Here is a 15,500-nt window from a genome sequence, read left to right as displayed (position 1 = left end):
TCAGCCTGCTCCAAACCTTTGGTTGGTTCCCCCAAGAGCCTCATACCCCACTTTCCTTGGGGCCTTGGTGAGGGCGCCCTCGCAGCTTTGAAGGTAGCAAGAGTTGGGAATGGGGTCGGGGCAGGCGGCCCACCACGGATCAGCCCCTGGAGGCCCGGAGCAGCAGGCCTGAAGGGATCTGGATTTCTTTATTAACAGACATGAGCACGACCTGTTACAGAAGTTTGTGCTTTCCAAAAAACAGTTACTGAACGTGAAAAAGGAACCCAAGCAAAGAGGGAGGAGATGGAGAGGGGCCACCCATAGCCCTGACCTGAATCACGCCTAGGGCCTCCAGCCTGGGACCTGCCCAGCAGGAGGGGGCAGGAAAGGGCTGGGAAGCTGAGAGGCCCCAGCTAGGCCTGCTTCTCTTCCTTTGGGCCAGGTGGGGAAGGGTCAAGAGAAGGGTAGGGAGGGGTGTCCCAGGGAGCCAGAGCCCACGAGCCATTTATTGCCATGTTTTAAAATTCGTGCAAAATATCTGAAGCCCTGGACAGAGAATACAAAGTGATATTTTTTCCAAGAAACAGAAAACTAGGAAAAGAGGTGGGGGGAACATTTTCCCACCAAAACTTCCCCCCCACGCCAGGCCCCAAGCAAGGTGAGGCCTCCACCCCGGCCAGGTGAGTGAGCAGGGAGGACTAAGAGCTACAATCTGGACCGGGTGGTAAGGGGGTGGAATTTGCAACAGCGTCTCAACTACCAACGGGAGGAAAACCAGTCAACTGTACAAGTCTCCTATCAACTTTAAAAAAAAAAAGAGAGAAAAGCTGTAAAAGTAGGGCCCTGTGGGTAGGGATGCGGCCAAGTCCCCAGCCAGGGCCAGAATCCAGAGTAGGTGCCAGGCGGAGCTGCTGCGAGTGCAGGCACTGTGGACCATCTGGCCAGAGACGGGGCAGGTGGGCGGCCCTGGCGAGGGCAGCCTAAGGGCAGGCACCACTGCTAGTCACCACCCTCGAAGCCCTCCTCCTCTTCCGGTACTGGGTCTGCATCCCAGCAGGTGATGTCGATTTCTATGATGTGGGGAAGGGAAGGGAGTTAGGATGGCTCAGCAGATCCATGTCTGTGTCCATCCCAAACCCAGCGAGCTGTCCCAGCTGTGTATGGCGGAAGGGCTGCCTGGCCACACTTGAACGCAGCACCCCCACCCAAATTCCTCTCCATCATCCATCCCAGCACTACCTGGAGGCTTGTTGTAGAACACAGGAGGCGGAGCCTTTGCACATAGCTCTTCTGATTGGACAAACTCCTCCTCCTGTGATTGGCTGAAGTACCCCTCACTGGCCTGCAGGAGAAAAGCTCCAAGTCACTGGGCCCCACCCAGCAGGACTAGGGCTGACCTACCAGGCCTGAGCTCGTTTCCCCAGCAACTAGTGAGTCCATCAGTGGTTGCCAGGGAAACACAGATGCCTACCCTGGGAATAAAAGCAGAGCTGGCCCATGGAGGGGAAATGAAATAGCTTCCCCCAACAATGTGGGTCACAGAGAAAGGGGGCAGGGTACTGCTGCAAGCCTGAGGAACCAAGGGTCAGCCCTCTGCTCCAGCCCTGACTACTTTCCCTCCCATCAGGTAGCCTCAGCCCCACCTGGGTCCCCTCCTTCTGGGTGGTCTCGCCATTGGTCAGCAGGTGGGGCTCTGGTTCCAGCTCTGGCTCCAGCTTCTGATCTAGCTCTTCTAGAGCTGAGGGCAGAGTTGGAGCCTGGGGGGCAGCCAGGGGCTCCCCTCCTACTTCCTCCCCTGGGTCACAGAAGGTGGCTGGCGGCTCAGGCAGCTCATCAAAACTGAGAAGATTGGCACTGCCTTCTCCTGCTGGCAGCAGTGGCTCCTGAGCCACCTCATCCAGCAGGGGCACCTCCGCCAGCATGACTTCGGCACCTGAAGGTGGTGTGGGGGCCCGAGGCTCAGCCTGGGGTGCAGAGGCCCCTTCCCCATTGCCTGGCCAAAGGTCAATGAGGCTGGCAGCGGCAGGGGTGACGGTGTTAGCTACAGCAGTGTCAGCCACGGCAGTGTCGGTTTCAATGGCATCAGCTACTGGGCTGTCGGCTGCAGAGGCTCCAGCCATGGCAGGCTCTAGAGAGGCAGCCAGGTCTGCCTGCTCTGTAGATGCCACGAACATCAAGTCCTCCTCCATGGGGCTGCCTTGGCCCTCGGGAGGCTCCGAGGCCTGAGGGGACTCCTCCAGGGGGCCAGCCCTGGCCTGAGGGGCTGCTGCTCTGGCTTCCTTGCTGGTCTCTTCACTATCCAGGCTGAGGCTGGGCTCCTGGGTCTCTGTTGAAACAAAGACAGAGGAGACGTGTGATCAGCTCCCAGGAAAGGATGCGGGCCCTGGGCAGCCACAAGAGAGTACCCTGCTTACCCACTGAAGAGCTCAGGAAAGAAGAACTCCACTAAGACTTCCATGAAGAGTGCCTTCTAACGCCCACTGGCCCCTGCTGCCCCTTTACCCGCAGTCTTTAAACTGCTCAGCAGCCCTGGGAGGAAGGCCCAGTCCCCACTCCAGGGAGACCCTGAGGTCCAGAGAAGGCAGGTCTGACCAGGGCTCGTCCCTGCCCCAGCCACTTTCAGGGCCATAGAGCAGCCACTTGGAGTTCCCAGTCCAGGGGCTAGGGCCCCCTCACATACCTTGGGCTGCTGGGGGTGGCGGCGGCAGTGGTGGAGGCTGTGAGGACGTGACCTCATCCAGGGCCCGCTCAATCTGCTCAGCAACAGGGGTGGAGGCCGTGCTGGAGTCAGAGGGGCTCCGGGCAGGGAGAGGGGTAGGTATCATCCTCCGGTGGCTGTCCAGGTGGCTGCCTGTAGGACAGAAAACCCCAGGCTGATCAGTGAGGGCCAAGGAGCCAGCTAGAAATAGGACTGTCCAACTTGGGGCCTGGCCAGCCCCTCCTTTCTCGAGGCTGGGTGGGGGCTGGGAGCTCCCCAGGCCCCCCAGGGGCTAGACCACAGCTCCAGACCCTGCAAGCCAGGCCCCCGGAGGGCCAGTACCCCTTCAGGGCCAGGGGAAAGAAGCAGGCAGTACCTGCTCTGGGGATAAACACCAGAGATCAGCGATCAGGGGGAGAGGCAAGGGGGCTGCTGGGAAGCGGGGCCCTCCTTACCCCCTCCCGCAGAGGCCTGGGACTGCTACCTACATGGGAGGGAGGAAGAGAGGTTTGGGGTGCGGTGACAGGTGATATAGGGAAAGGGAGTCCGTGGAGGGGAGGAAGAGGAAGAGGAGGAGGAGGAAGGCCCACTGTCCGATGCCTTTATGAAAGGGCAGTACGGACGACCTGCCAAGAGAGACAGACAGAGAGAGAGAGACAGAGGACAAGAGAGGGTCAGTCTCCCCCACCCCCATCCTGAGGCCTCACCCACCCACAGGCCAGCCCTGGTTGTCCAAGCTGCCTTCAGCCAGGGTGCACATTCAGCCAAGCTGGACCAGAGCCTCAAGCCATCAGACCACTGCCACCAGCACCAGCCACACATAGCAAAAAGCCTGACACATCATGATGTGGCCAGCCTCCCAGCATCTGGGCAGCGCATGCCCAGGAACAGCCTGTCCCACCCCTAGAGCCCTAGCACTTGAGCCAAGCACACGGAAGGGGCAAGCAGGCCAGCAGACAGGGAGCAGAAAGGTGCTTCAAGGAGTAGTGGAAGCCACACAGGGAGAACCCAGACAGGGAACCCGGAGTACAGCTCCAGGCTGCTCAATCTCAGGACAGGATGAGGCCCCACTCCCCATGCACCTACAGTTCTTCAGATAAGACAAGTTCAATCCCAGCAGGGCCACTCACTGCAGCCAGGGGGATCCCTCAGCCCCAGATGGCCTCTAGTACCACCCATTGCTCAGACCAGGCCCTGCTGGAGCCCTTCTCAGCCCTGCCACCTGGAGGCGGTGGGTGGAAGCACATGTGATGCTCGGCCTTGGCTTCTCCAGGGGGTCCTTGGGCAAGGAAGGTCCCAAAGAGGCTCAAGACCAAAACCTGAGGAATAGGGGTTGGGTAAGGGTGTGGGAGCTGGGACTACCTGGTCGGTGGTTGAAGGGTGAGGGCACATCGCAGCTGCCTGCAGAGGCCGATGCGACTCTTTCCTGCTGCTTAAAGAACTCCCGTGGATTATCAGGTCGCTGGGCAATAATGGCTGCTGCCTCCTGGGGGCACACGGATAGTCAGGCCAGGCGGGACCTGATTGAGGCAGCCGGGCCAAACTCAGATGCCTGGTGCCCCCACAGTGCTCACCTCTACCTCTGATTCTGACTTCTTCATCTGGGTCTCTTCCTCCTCATCCCGCTGGTCACCCTGGAAACCAAAGGGATGGTGTTCTGAGCACCCCACCCCCACAGGAGCTCTGGGCTTTCTTACAGCCCACTTCTTTCACTACCAGAAACCACTTTCATGACCCAGTCCCACAGCACCTTCTATCTGCAAGGTCCTCAGCTGCCTCATCTCCAGTCTAGTCAGGCCCCTGGGCACCCAGGGCCATCCAGGAACACTCCCAGCTTTGTAGCTAACTTTTCTCGAACCTCTTAACCCAGTGTCTGGCCAACCACAGCCCCATCCATGCAGCCTGAATCTTGGTATCATGACTGAGGCTTCACTAGTCCCCTGCCTCCTTGCTCTTTCCCTCTATTTCTTTCTCTATAGACTCTGAAAGGATCTTTCCAAAACATTAATTAATTGCCATCACTTAAAAATCATGAATCTGCCTGCAATGCAGGAGACCTCTGTTCAATCCCTAGGTCGGGAAGATCCCCTGGAGAAGGAAATGGCAACCCCCTCCAGGAGTCTGGCCTGGAGAATTTCACGAACAAAGGAGCCTGGCCGGCTTCAGTCCGCGGGGAAGCCAACAGTCGGACACGACTGAGTAACTGTTACTCACTCACTCACTCAAAAACCAAGTTTCTTACTGAAATCAGGGTGTTCAGCTTCTTTTGAAAATGCCAGCAGCCCTGGCAACACAGGCCTGTGTGCCCCAAAGCAGCTTTCAACTAGAATTGCAGTGCAGCAGCCTCAGTTTGCCACAGTCCCCACCACTCCCTGCTACCCTTCACTTGCTGTTTTGGGGCTACAGCCCCAGGAGTAAAGATAGGTGTGGGGGTCCTTGGTTGGGCCTCCCTTCTCCCTGCCTGATCCAGCCCATCATCTCTCCCAACACTCCCCTCCTGCCCTGACTCGCGCACACCCTGTGAAATGCAGACATCAAGTCCTCAGCACAATGGAGCTGTAGGTCCTGTAACAGGCGTACAACTTCCCAACTCTGTGCCTTGGCAGAGGAAATGAATCTCTCTCCCCACGTGCCTGACCCCCACCCTGGGTCCAGCTCTTCCTGCTTCCGGCCTCAGCTTTGGCACAGCCTCCTGGGGAAGGGGCCCTTGGCCCATTCAGGTCATTTCCTTCCCTGGGCCCCCATGAGGTGTTCCAGCCATATACTGATTACACTGTGTCATAATTTCCTGTTTCTGGATCATCTCCCCACCCTCTGAGAACTTATGTGTGTGAGTGGTCAGCCTGACGTTCAGTGGTATTTGTTTCCTCAGTTGACCTAACCACACCAAAAGCCTCAAGAGGGTTGTCACCCTAACCACCACTTCTTGTCTCCCAGAATGAAGTCTAAACTCCTCCTCTGACCTCACTCTCTCCTCCCAAATTTCCAAGGGACTCCAGTCAAGCTCTTTGCCTTCCCTCAAAACATACATCCCACCAGCCTCTGCTGCTATGCCACCCCTGCCTAGTGCCACAGGATGAGGTTCCTCTGCCTCATTCAAAAAAAGGACCAGAGGCAGCTTACCACAAAAACCTTAACTACCAACAATGTGAGAAGCACGGAAACAAAGCAGAGCTGGGGGTCAGAGAGACACCAACACAGTAACCGGAAAGGTCAACGGGGCTGCTGTGCTTCAGCATCTTCAGATAAATGAACTCCTAGTATCCCAGGCAAAAAGGGAACTCACATAAGGAAGGCAATTCTTATCAGAAGGGAGAAAGCGGAGTACCTCAAGTCAAAAGAAAGCATTTTACGGTTGTAAATTCCAAAGTTTCTTGTGTGAGACCTTCCTCAGGGGACCTGAAGCTGCAGGGTCACCACAGTGACCTGTTAAAATACCAACTGTCATTGTCACATGAGCCATACTTGAAGGGCCAGATGAGACTATAAAATAATGGTGTAACACTGTAAATCTTTGCCTGAAACATTGGTAATTGGTGAAGATAAGTGATCAAGTCAAAGGCTCACTAAACTATTGTTTCTACTTTTGTGTGCACGTGTATGTGAAATTTTCCGGAAGTTTTTTTTTCCAAAAGACCTTGCTCTGAATGGATAAACAAAATCTGGTATACATACACTACGGAATACTAATAGTTTTCAAAAGGAAAGACATTCTGACACAGAGATGAAGCCTGAAGATGCTATGCTAAGTGAAATAAGCCAGTCATAAATGGTCCCCTCATACGAGGTACGTAGTCACATCACAGACACAGAAAGCAGGTGCCAGGGGCTGAGAAAGGTGACAATGGGCAGTTAGTGTTTAATGGATACGAGGTTCAGTATGGGAAGATGAAGAAAATTCTGCAGATAAACAGTGGTGACAGCTGTACAAAATAAATACACTTAACGCCCTGGAACGATACATTTAAAAATGGTAAAGATGGTACCTTTTATGTTATGTACCTTTTGCTGCAGTTAATTCATCAGTTAATTGTAAAAGGGCCTTGCTCATCTTGCTCTCCACCATATTTCCAACACCAGCACGTGGCAGGTGGCAAGGGTTTGTTGAATGAATGACTTTGGAGCTTACTACCCACACATTCTTTCCACCCTCTAGGGGCTATGTGAGTGGAATGATCTATGACAGCCATTAATGCCAGTGCTGCAGGACTGTCCTCCCACCTCCCTCCAGCCTCCTGTGGGTGTGACCTTGGAGTCTGCTTGAGTCCCCACGGCCCAACAGCTACCCACCACAGTCTCAGTCCAGACAACTACTGCCTACTTCCTGTCCCAAACTGTACCACGCTCAGCACTGAATGATCTTCGCTATTTCTCAAATGTTAAAATTCAATTCAAAGCGTGAAGATCTGTCTCCACTGTGGTTGTGAAAGGGTCAATCCACGATGATCCTAGGGCCATCCCAATGTTTGGAAGTTCAGCCAAGTACCCCTGGAATAAGTGCCTGCCCTAAAGGAGACACTACACATACGTGTATACAGATGTTCAGAGCATCAGCCCAGATTCTTTCAGTGGCTCTACAGCATTACTACAATGGGGACCAGGCCTCAAGTCCCATTAAATACAGGAAGCATGGCTAATCTACCTTGAGCCCCTCAAGTCCTGCTGGAAGTGGGCAAGAGAAGCCTGGTCAGTGAGGGTTTGGGTCAACGTAGATTTTCTCTTTCAGTCTAAACTTCTCCAAAGAGGTCTCTTCCCACAGCCAGGGGACAGAACCCCACATGATCAGGGGTCAGGCCCGACATGGCAGGACATCCCATGCTGATGCAGGGGTACCCTGAATGCCCAGCACTGTCCCCAAGACTCTGACTATCCCCCAAGGGGCCCAGTAATTCAGGGACCATCCCCACTTCCCAGACCAGGAAAGAGAAACCGTGGGCTAAGAACTTACAAAGATAGATTGCTCCTTCAACCGCCTCTTGGCCTCCTCAGCCTCTAAAGTCTGTTGTTTCCTCCTGGAATGAAAGGTGCAGGCGAACCCTTAGGACTGGCCGCCGTAGGGCCGCGGCCCAAGGTGGGGGTGGAGCAGGGGGCACACCTGTGTTCCTCAATCTGCTGCTCGCGCTCCCGATATCGGCGCTCCCGCTCCTCCTGCTCCTGCCGCTCCTGCTCCATCCGCTCTTGCTCAAATCTGAGTCTCTCATCCAGGGCCTTCTTCCGCTCCTCCTCTTTCCTCAGTTCTTCCTCCTTCTACAGCCCCTCGTGCCAAGGCAGTGCAGGCCCTGAGCTTGTGGCCCACCCCACCCCACTCCACCCTCATCCCTGACCCAGGCTTCTGTGAATTCAGGGGCTTTCAGTGTGGGAAGCACATGGGACGGGCCCTGCTGTTGAAGGGAGGGACTTTAGGAGAGGAGCCAGAGCAGCCCCGTGGGGTCAAGACAGGGAGGAGCCGCCCAGCCAGCAGGCCAGGGTCGGGGTCTGCACCTTGGCCTGCTCCCAGAACTGCTCGCGGTTAATCCGCTTCATCTCCACAGCCGCATCAGTCTTCTGATAGGTGGTGCCCTGCAGAGTTCAAGGGGCCCGGTGTGAGTGCAGCCCACAGGCCAAGTGCTCGGGAGCACCCCTCTGCACCCCCACAAAACAGTGAGGACCGAGAGGGGACTGGCCAGTGGAGCACCAGGCAGGGCCAGCCCACCAGGGGCGCACACTGACCACCGGCTCGGCATTCTCGTCCTCACGGAGCCGTAGTCGGTGCAGCACAGGGCTGGAGAGCCGCGCCAGCCCATTAGAGAGCCGCTGCCCGATGGCGCCCGCGTCGATGTCTTCCACGCTACTGGCATTCACGATCACGTCAACGCCCTGCCGCAGGAAGAAGGCAGGTTCAGGCAGCCAGTCCCCGCGCCTGTCGCCAATCCCCGCAAGCCCTGACCCCACACACACCTGGAAGAACTCGGCCACCTTAGCCACGTGGCTGGCACAAGCACATTTGCGGGCATCAGGTACATCCTCACCAACCTGCAAAGTCGCAGCAAAGGGGAACAGGGAAAGGACAAGAGTTAGGGGCAGGCTGAGGCCTGGAGCTCTCTTCCCGCAGCATCAGTTAGTGGAGTGGGATGAAGTAGAACCGTTCTGGGGCCCTCAGCTCCCCTCCCCAGCCCACCAGTGCATACCCAGTTGATGAGCACGTATTTTGGCAGAGCAGCCTGGGAGTCCTTGACACTGCAGAAGCCATACATCACCCTCTGGTTCTCAAAGTGGCCGGAGAGCTCCTGCAAGCCGCCATCTGGGGGAATCAGGAGGGTTGTCAGGCCCAGTCTCCTGAACCCCTCCCCCACAAAGGGCCTGGAATCCAAAGCAAGCACTCCTCTCGTGGGCTCTGCAGACACCTCGAGAGATCTACAAGCCCCAGAGTTCTGTGCTGGTGTGAAAGAGGCAGCAGGCAGGTGCGAGTTTTGCCTTTTAATTCCCCAGGACCTTGGAGAGCTTAGGATGTGTTCTTCACACATCAAGTCTCACGCGGTGCTAGCACCCACTGAGGTAAATTAAAACCTTTTTAGGCTCTGAATAAAGTGGGGTGATCCAGGCCATCCCTGTCAGGCCCCTTCCCACCTAGCTGTGTGACTTTGGGGAAGTCACACTCCTTCTCTGAGGCTTTGTCTTTTCATAATCAAACAGGAAACCAGTCTCCCTCCCTCCCCACCCTAGGGATCTTAGGGATGATCGGAGGAAGGACACTTGCCAGACAAATAATGGTCTGCTGGACGCAGGCAAGCAAGCATCGAAGTGGCCTGGAGCCAGACGGATGGGGAAGAAAACAACCCAACCGGAGGAGGGGGCGGGAGGAAGACAAAGGAATGGCTGGAATTCTTACCTCCTGATGCTGCAAGCTTGAGGTCATCTGAGCCATCCTCATAAGTGTACAGAGCCCTGGGGAGAGGGAGGGGTGGCTCGGAGAACTGTCAGGGCCCAGGCAGCCAATTTTGGGTGGAGATGGCTCTGGGGGGGTAGGAGGGACACAGAAGGGGCAGGACAGGAGGGGGGATTCCAGCCTAGCACTTAAGCCTTATCACCATGACAACAGAGCTAAGCACCATTTCAGGCTGGAACTCAGTGGGGGACAGTTTGGGACTTGATGGAGGGAGGCTTGGATCAGGTGGAAAGCAGGCAATGGGGAAGGAATTGCTGGCCAGTGGCTAGCTTCCAGTAAGTCAGTGTGTTGCGTCCTCGGAGCCCTGGCCCTAGCAGCCTGCAACCCAGCCAGTGGTGTGAGATGGAGATTCCAAGGCGACGGGTTCCTTGGGTTCCTTGGTTACCGTTCCCTGGCTACAGCTCCTCATCCCCCATTGGTGGTTGCCAGGAACCTACCTGGCGCGTGCCTCGGTACCCACTGCCCCTCCCCCCACAGCAAGGGGGAGGGGCGGGGAGAGAGAACCTGGTGCTGTTCAGCTCTGGGCATCCCCCTGGTAACCACGGCAACCCAGCAATTGGCACGCGACTGGCCCACCCAGCTGCATTCTCCGGAACACAAAGGACCCCAGGGACACACCCTCATCCTCAATCTCAGACTCTCTGAAATGGGGATGAGGTCACCATGGCCACTCTAGCCTGGACTCTGGCCTTTGGGCGGCGGCGCTTTTTTGGCCTTCCAGCCCTAGGCTGCCTCTGCCCTAGCTGAGGTTCTGGTCTCCGGGGACTGCTGGCCTTTCCTTCCCTCTCAGCTCCGGCAGAGAGCTGACCCAGCAGCCTTCCTCCTCCCTAGCTTTTTCTCCACAGGTAGGAGTGGCTCAACATCCATTTTACACAAGGGAAGAGAGAAATGTCTCCTTCCGAGGACTCACTTGGAGGAAGACCGGCTTGGGGCCAAGAAGAAAGGCCGGAGGGGCAAGGAGGCTCAGCCCCTCCCTCAAGCTCCCTTTCCCTGACTGCCAAGGCAGGGTGCTAGGAGGAGGGGGGGGAGGAGACCAGCAAGATGCAGAAGAGAAGAGCTAGGAGACAGGCAAAAACGGAAGACAAGGGAAGGGAGGGACGTGAAGGGATGGAGAGAAAATGAAGGCGCGGGGAGGGAAAGGGGTGGGAAGGAAAGAGGGAGGAGAGAAGAGAGGGGGAGGGAGGTGGGAGGTGGAGGAGGGCGGAAGGAGCGCCTGGTCCAGGCCCAGCCCCATGAGGTCAGCACAAGTCACTGCCAAATGGGCCCCAGCCCCTCCCAGCTTCTCAGGATCTCTTCCCTCTTAAAAGGGACACAGGTGGGCTGTGGGGCCAGAAACTCCCCATCCAACTGTTGCCTGGGCCCCAACCCTGGCAGCTGCCTTCTCCACACAGCTGTCCCACCACCTGTCTGGCTGCCCTAAGCTGCCACTGCGAACAAAAGGCCCTCAGAGAAGGAGGATCTGCCCCTTTGCATCCCGCAGCTGGGAAACTGAGGCAGGACTCCACGACTCGTTCCCAGACACTGCACTAGCCATCAAGTCACACTTCCCCGGCCTGACTTGTCAGACTCTCCCAGGCTCTCTGTGGCTCTTCCCAAGAACACCCCTTCCATTCTTTACTCCTTGTCTACCCACCTTCAGTCACCTTTCTGTGCTGCAGCCCTGGCCCTTACCTGGTGAAAACCATAGCTAAGTTCAAAGATTTCAGCAGGCCTTCATCCCTGAGCTCCACCCCACCTGCCTTTCCAGCCAGACCTCCATATCCATACCATACACTTGGATCACACTCGATGGGTCCCTGATGTCCAGCACAGTTCTGGGCATTTCCCACCCTGGAGCCTTTGCATGAGTCTCCCTTCACAGGAAGGCCAGACCTGCTTCTCCATCCCATGCCCACCCTTGACTGAAATCCCTCAGGGACCCAATGCCAGCTCCCCAGGAAGCCTTGCCCTGCACTGCACCTCCCTCCCCAGGATGCTTACCACACCCCAGCAAGGATGGGAAGAGGCACCTAAAGCTGCCTGGGATCTCACTAGATCTGTGCTTCTCAAACTCATTTGAGGTGACCTGAACTTTGGGGGGGTTGGAGCTGATGAAACCGAAAGGGGGTGGGGGGCAGGACTCTACACCTCCAACCCCTGGAGATAGACACCGTTCCAAACCGTAAGCTTCATGAAGATGGGACACTTAACTCAGACTTTCAAGACAGCACAGAGCAGCTCTAGTTGGTATTTGCCATCTAGCAACCATCTCAGCCAGAGAAAGTAGACTGGGGTGAGTGGGAGATGGAATGTAGCAGATCCAGGAAGATTCTGGGTTGAGCTGAGGATGGGGGCTGCAGGGCAGGTGGATTCCTCAGGACAATTACACTCTCAGGATATTAGAACTGGAAGGGCCTTGAGCATCGGGGTATGGTTGAGCCCAACTCCCTCTCCTGCTTGTCAACAGGAGCAGGGACTCGTGTGGTGATACAGTGAGTCAGGTCACGTCCAGGGTAACACCAGTTCTTCTCACTACACAATCTGACTTCCATGGTCCCCTGCTCCCAGCATCAGGCAGCAGTCTATTCCAGAGTAAGTCACCTGGGTGTGACCTCCCCGACCCTTACTCCCTACTCAGAGAAGGGCAGTGCCAAGCCCCCTTTGCCCAGATGGTGATTTTATCCAAGACACCCTCCTCCAGCCTCAGTGCAGGGTCTGCTCCTGAGTCTGGAGACCCCACTGTACCCTGGCTCTGTGCTGGGTGCTAGGGGCCCTCATGTCCTTGATGATTCTCACATTCTTTCTACCAAATGTTTATCTGGGCCCTTGGGAGTGAGCAAATGTGTGTATGTGCGAGGGTGCGTGTGTACATCTGTGAGTGTCCCACACACAACCCAGATCGGGGCGGGGGGTGGGGGGTGATGCACGCCAGTGATGAATAATAACTCGCTTGAGCCACATGGATGCTGCTGGGTGGTGGGAGCCCAGGCCTCCGCTGAGCAGGATGCGGGCCAGCAGTGGTTGTGGGAGCTCTGCTTTTTGGAAGGTGGGGGGAAATGGGGTGGTGATAGGCAGCAACCCCAGACTGAAGAGCATTCTGAGGTGGGTTGTGCCTCTCTCCAGGCACGGCCCAGATCCCAAGGCCAGCTCCTCCACCAGGCCAAGCCAGCCACTTGCCCTCAACTCATCCCATGATCTCAGCCCCCCTGGGACAGGGCTGGGACAGAGGGTGGGCTGCCTGCCTGCTTAGCCCATCTTGGCCTCGCCTGTGACTGACCCGCAGGACACGAGAGCTTGCTTGTCTCCCTCGTCCATCCCTCCAGGCCTGGCCGCCCGCCAGTGCTGCAGTACTGTGGCATGGATGCCTGGCCATCTTGTCCCCTCCTCCAGCCCCCAGGTCAGTGTCTTCCCAGCATGAGGGTGAGGCCAGCCCAAGTGTGGTCCCTCAGATCTTCCTTCACTTTGTGTTTCCTGCTTGCCAAGGGGAGAAAAGGCCTAGGGAAGAGAATGGGCACTTGCCCCAGGAGAAGAGTATTCCGGGGAGATGATGGTTCCTGAATGGGGCAGTGTGGAACCCCTTGGCTTTTCCGCCACTCTGGGGACTCCAGCCCCAGAGCAGGTGGTCCGTCCCCACCCACCACCTAGGGGGAGACAACAGCTGGGGAGGGGAGAGAGGGCAGCCCAGCTCCTCCAACCCCGCAGTAGCTGAGAGCCCCTTGCCACTGGGCCACCAGGCCAGGGGCTCCGTGGATCTCCTCCCCCACCTCATTCTTCTCAGAAAACTCCCTCCACTCTTTCCACAATGGTCCGCCTGGGGGATCCCTCCCAGGGACCCCACTTGGCACTCTAGGCAGGCAGTTCAGTTCCTCTGGCACGTCCCAGCCTGGGTGCCTAGTCCCTGCAACCCTCTTCGCCTTGGGGAGAAGACTTAGCCCTGCCTCCTCGACCCCCGAGGGGAACAGGAGGCACTTGGCGGCGGTGGCCGTGTGGCAGTGAACGTCTTTCCATCACACCCCAACTCCAAGAGGCCCCCCGGTGGGCGGGGCGCCCCGGCCCCCAGCCCGCTCCGCTCCGCTCCTCCCCCGCCCTAGCTTTTCCTTTGTGCGGTGGCCGGCTGGGCTGGGCCGGGTAGACAGCTCTGGCTCTGCCGGTTCGGTCCCCGCCCGCTCGAAGGTGTCGAAGGTGCCCTTGGCCTCCCGGTGCACACCTGTCCCCCGGCGGGGCCCAAGGCGAAGAGGAGGGGGTGGAGGAGCAGTTCTGCAAGGCCAGGAAGCCCCAGGCCACACATCTGGACCCTGCGTCTCTCAAGCCTGCGTCCAGCCACCAGCGTTCCCACCGCGCGGCTGGGGCCGCCTCCGGGTGCTCGGGGACCGCGGGTGCCCCGCCTGGCCCGGCCCGGCCCCTCCCCCGGCGCGCACAAAGGCAGCTCCTCCCTGGCCCTCCCGGGCCGCTGCAGCATTTCGGGGTCTCCTCCTCCCTCCCGGCTACGGGGCGGCGGGGCCGGGTGGAAACAAAGGCGCGGCGGCGGCGGCGGCGGCGCGGGGACAAAGGGGCTGAGAGGCGGGGGCGGGGGGCTCACCAGTCGGCCGCGCTCTCCTCCCGAATCACTTCTTCGTACGCCGCCAGCAGCTCCAGGCGGTGGCCACTGAAGCTCACGCCGGCCATGCTGCGGGCCGGACCGAGGCCGAACGGACAGACGCACGGACGGACGGACGGAGAAGGAGGGAGGGAAAGACCGAGTCGCCGCGCCGCCGCCTCGGAGCCTCTGCAGCGTTGCGAGCCGAGCGAGCCAGCGGCCGGGGGAGGGGAGCCGGCCGGCGGGGGGCGGGGGGCGCTGGCTCCGCCCGGCTCGCTCCCTCCGCGCGCTCGGTCCTAGCGCCGCCCCGGCCCGGCCCAGGGGGAGGCCCGCCCCCCTTCCCGGCCTGCCCCGGGGCGCCCTCACGCCCTCGCCCCCAGCCCCTGCGCGCCGCGCCCAGGCGGGTCTACCACTCGGCACCCGGGGGCCGTTCTTCCCACGTCCCAGTTCTCCCCTGTGGGGTCCCCAGCCACAAACCTTAGGACCTCCGTTCCCGCCCCCCGCCTTGATCCCCCTCTCCCCATCCCCACCTCACCAAGCCCTATCCAGGCCCAACTTCAGCCCTCTTCTTTCCAACTCCCTGTCCCAATCGAAAATCCATTCCATTCCAATCCGGCCCAGCCCCACTCTGTCCTTCATTGATCTCCCTCCACCCCAGCCTCACCCCCATCCCTGGTCCATCCCAACCTCCATCCCCAACCCCTGGCCCATCTGTAGCCCATCCTCATTTCTTTTTTTTTCCATCCTCATTTCTTTCTCCTCCCAGCAGCAGCCCCACTCCCAACCGTACGCTTGGCGCAAACCCCTAGCCATTCGTCAGACCCCATCCCTAGCTGCACCTTCCTTATTCCAGCCTGTGCTGGTCTTATTCTGATCTTTGTTTCAACCACACCCCTCCACCCCTGCCTCCTAGATCACTCTCGGCTTCCTACTCCGACATTCCCAACCTCTAACTCATCTCCGCCCCACTGTATACTGAGCACCCCTCCCCCACCAGCTGCCCCCTGAGCCCTCTTAAGTGAGGCCAGCCTAGGAAATCCTTTGCCTTCTCTCCCAAGCCTCAGGTCTCCCAGAGGAATCCCAAGTAGAGTTCCGGAAGCAGCATCTAACCCCAGACTCCCAGGGCAGGACTTCTCCAAGGACGCTCTGGGGCCAGTCCCCTGGCACCTTTAGTTCCCAAAGCTCTGAACCCAGAAAACACTGGGGCCTCAGAGGAGTCTCTTGCAGGGAAGTGGTACCACTGCCAGGGCCTCCTGGAGCAACTCTGCTCCTGTCTAAGCTGAGCTCCTGAAACCCTCTGCAGCTCTCAGAAGCCTTGATCACCACCTGCAAAACCTCCC

General features: G+C 58.2%; 1 protein-coding gene across 3 annotated transcripts; it reads right to left on the bottom strand.

Moving 5' to 3' along the window:
• Window positions 1-169: 169 nt before the first annotated feature.
• Window positions 170-14,464, bottom strand: DBN1 (drebrin 1). Of its 3 annotated transcripts, XM_027546843.1 has the most exons (15): window positions 14,164-14,441; window positions 9,549-9,604; window positions 8,848-8,960; window positions 8,618-8,692; window positions 8,390-8,536; window positions 8,162-8,239; window positions 7,776-7,927; window positions 7,629-7,692; window positions 4,255-4,314; window positions 4,043-4,166; window positions 3,169-3,306; window positions 2,663-2,833; window positions 1,626-2,308; window positions 1,222-1,324; window positions 170-1,052 (listed from the first exon to the last, which is right to left on the bottom strand). In XM_027546843.1, exons 1-15 carry the CDS (start codon window positions 14,247-14,249, stop codon window positions 982-984), a joined length of 2,121 nt encoding a protein of 706 aa, XP_027402644.1. In that variant the 5' UTR covers window positions 14,250-14,441; the 3' UTR covers window positions 170-981. The 3 variants fall into 3 exon arrangements, 2 of the variants coding, with proteins under 2 accessions (XP_027402644.1, XP_027402646.1); XM_027546845.1 differs by lacking the exon at window positions 3,169-3,306 and having other exon boundaries at window positions 14,164-14,464; XR_003511865.1 differs by lacking the exon at window positions 3,169-3,306 and having other exon boundaries at window positions 1,222-2,308; window positions 14,164-14,442.
• Between the last annotated feature and the right edge of the window lie 1,036 nt (window positions 14,465-15,500).

Source organism: Bos indicus x Bos taurus, chromosome 7 (assembly GCF_003369695.1).
Source record: "Bos indicus x Bos taurus breed Angus x Brahman F1 hybrid chromosome 7, Bos_hybrid_MaternalHap_v2.0, whole genome shotgun sequence".
In the NCBI taxonomy this organism is placed as follows: Eukaryota; Metazoa; Chordata; class Mammalia; order Artiodactyla; family Bovidae; genus Bos; species Bos indicus x Bos taurus.
Note: the sequence above shows the minus strand (reverse complement) of the source record. Positions and strands in the feature narration are given on the sequence as shown.

Coding starts and splice junctions, on each gene's coding strand:
- DBN1 (XM_027546843.1), bottom strand. CDS start 14,249: ATGGCCGGCGTGAGCTTCAGTGGCCACCGCCTGGAGCTGCTGGCGGCG. Junction 7,928..8,161: donor AGTTCTGGGAGCAGGCCAAG/GTGCAGACCCCG, acceptor GAGGGGCTGTAG/AAGGAGGAAGAACTGAGGAA. Junction 4,167..4,254: donor AGTCAGAATCAGAGGTAGAG/GTGAGCACTGTG, acceptor GTGTGCCCCCAG/GAGGCAGCAGCCATTATTGC.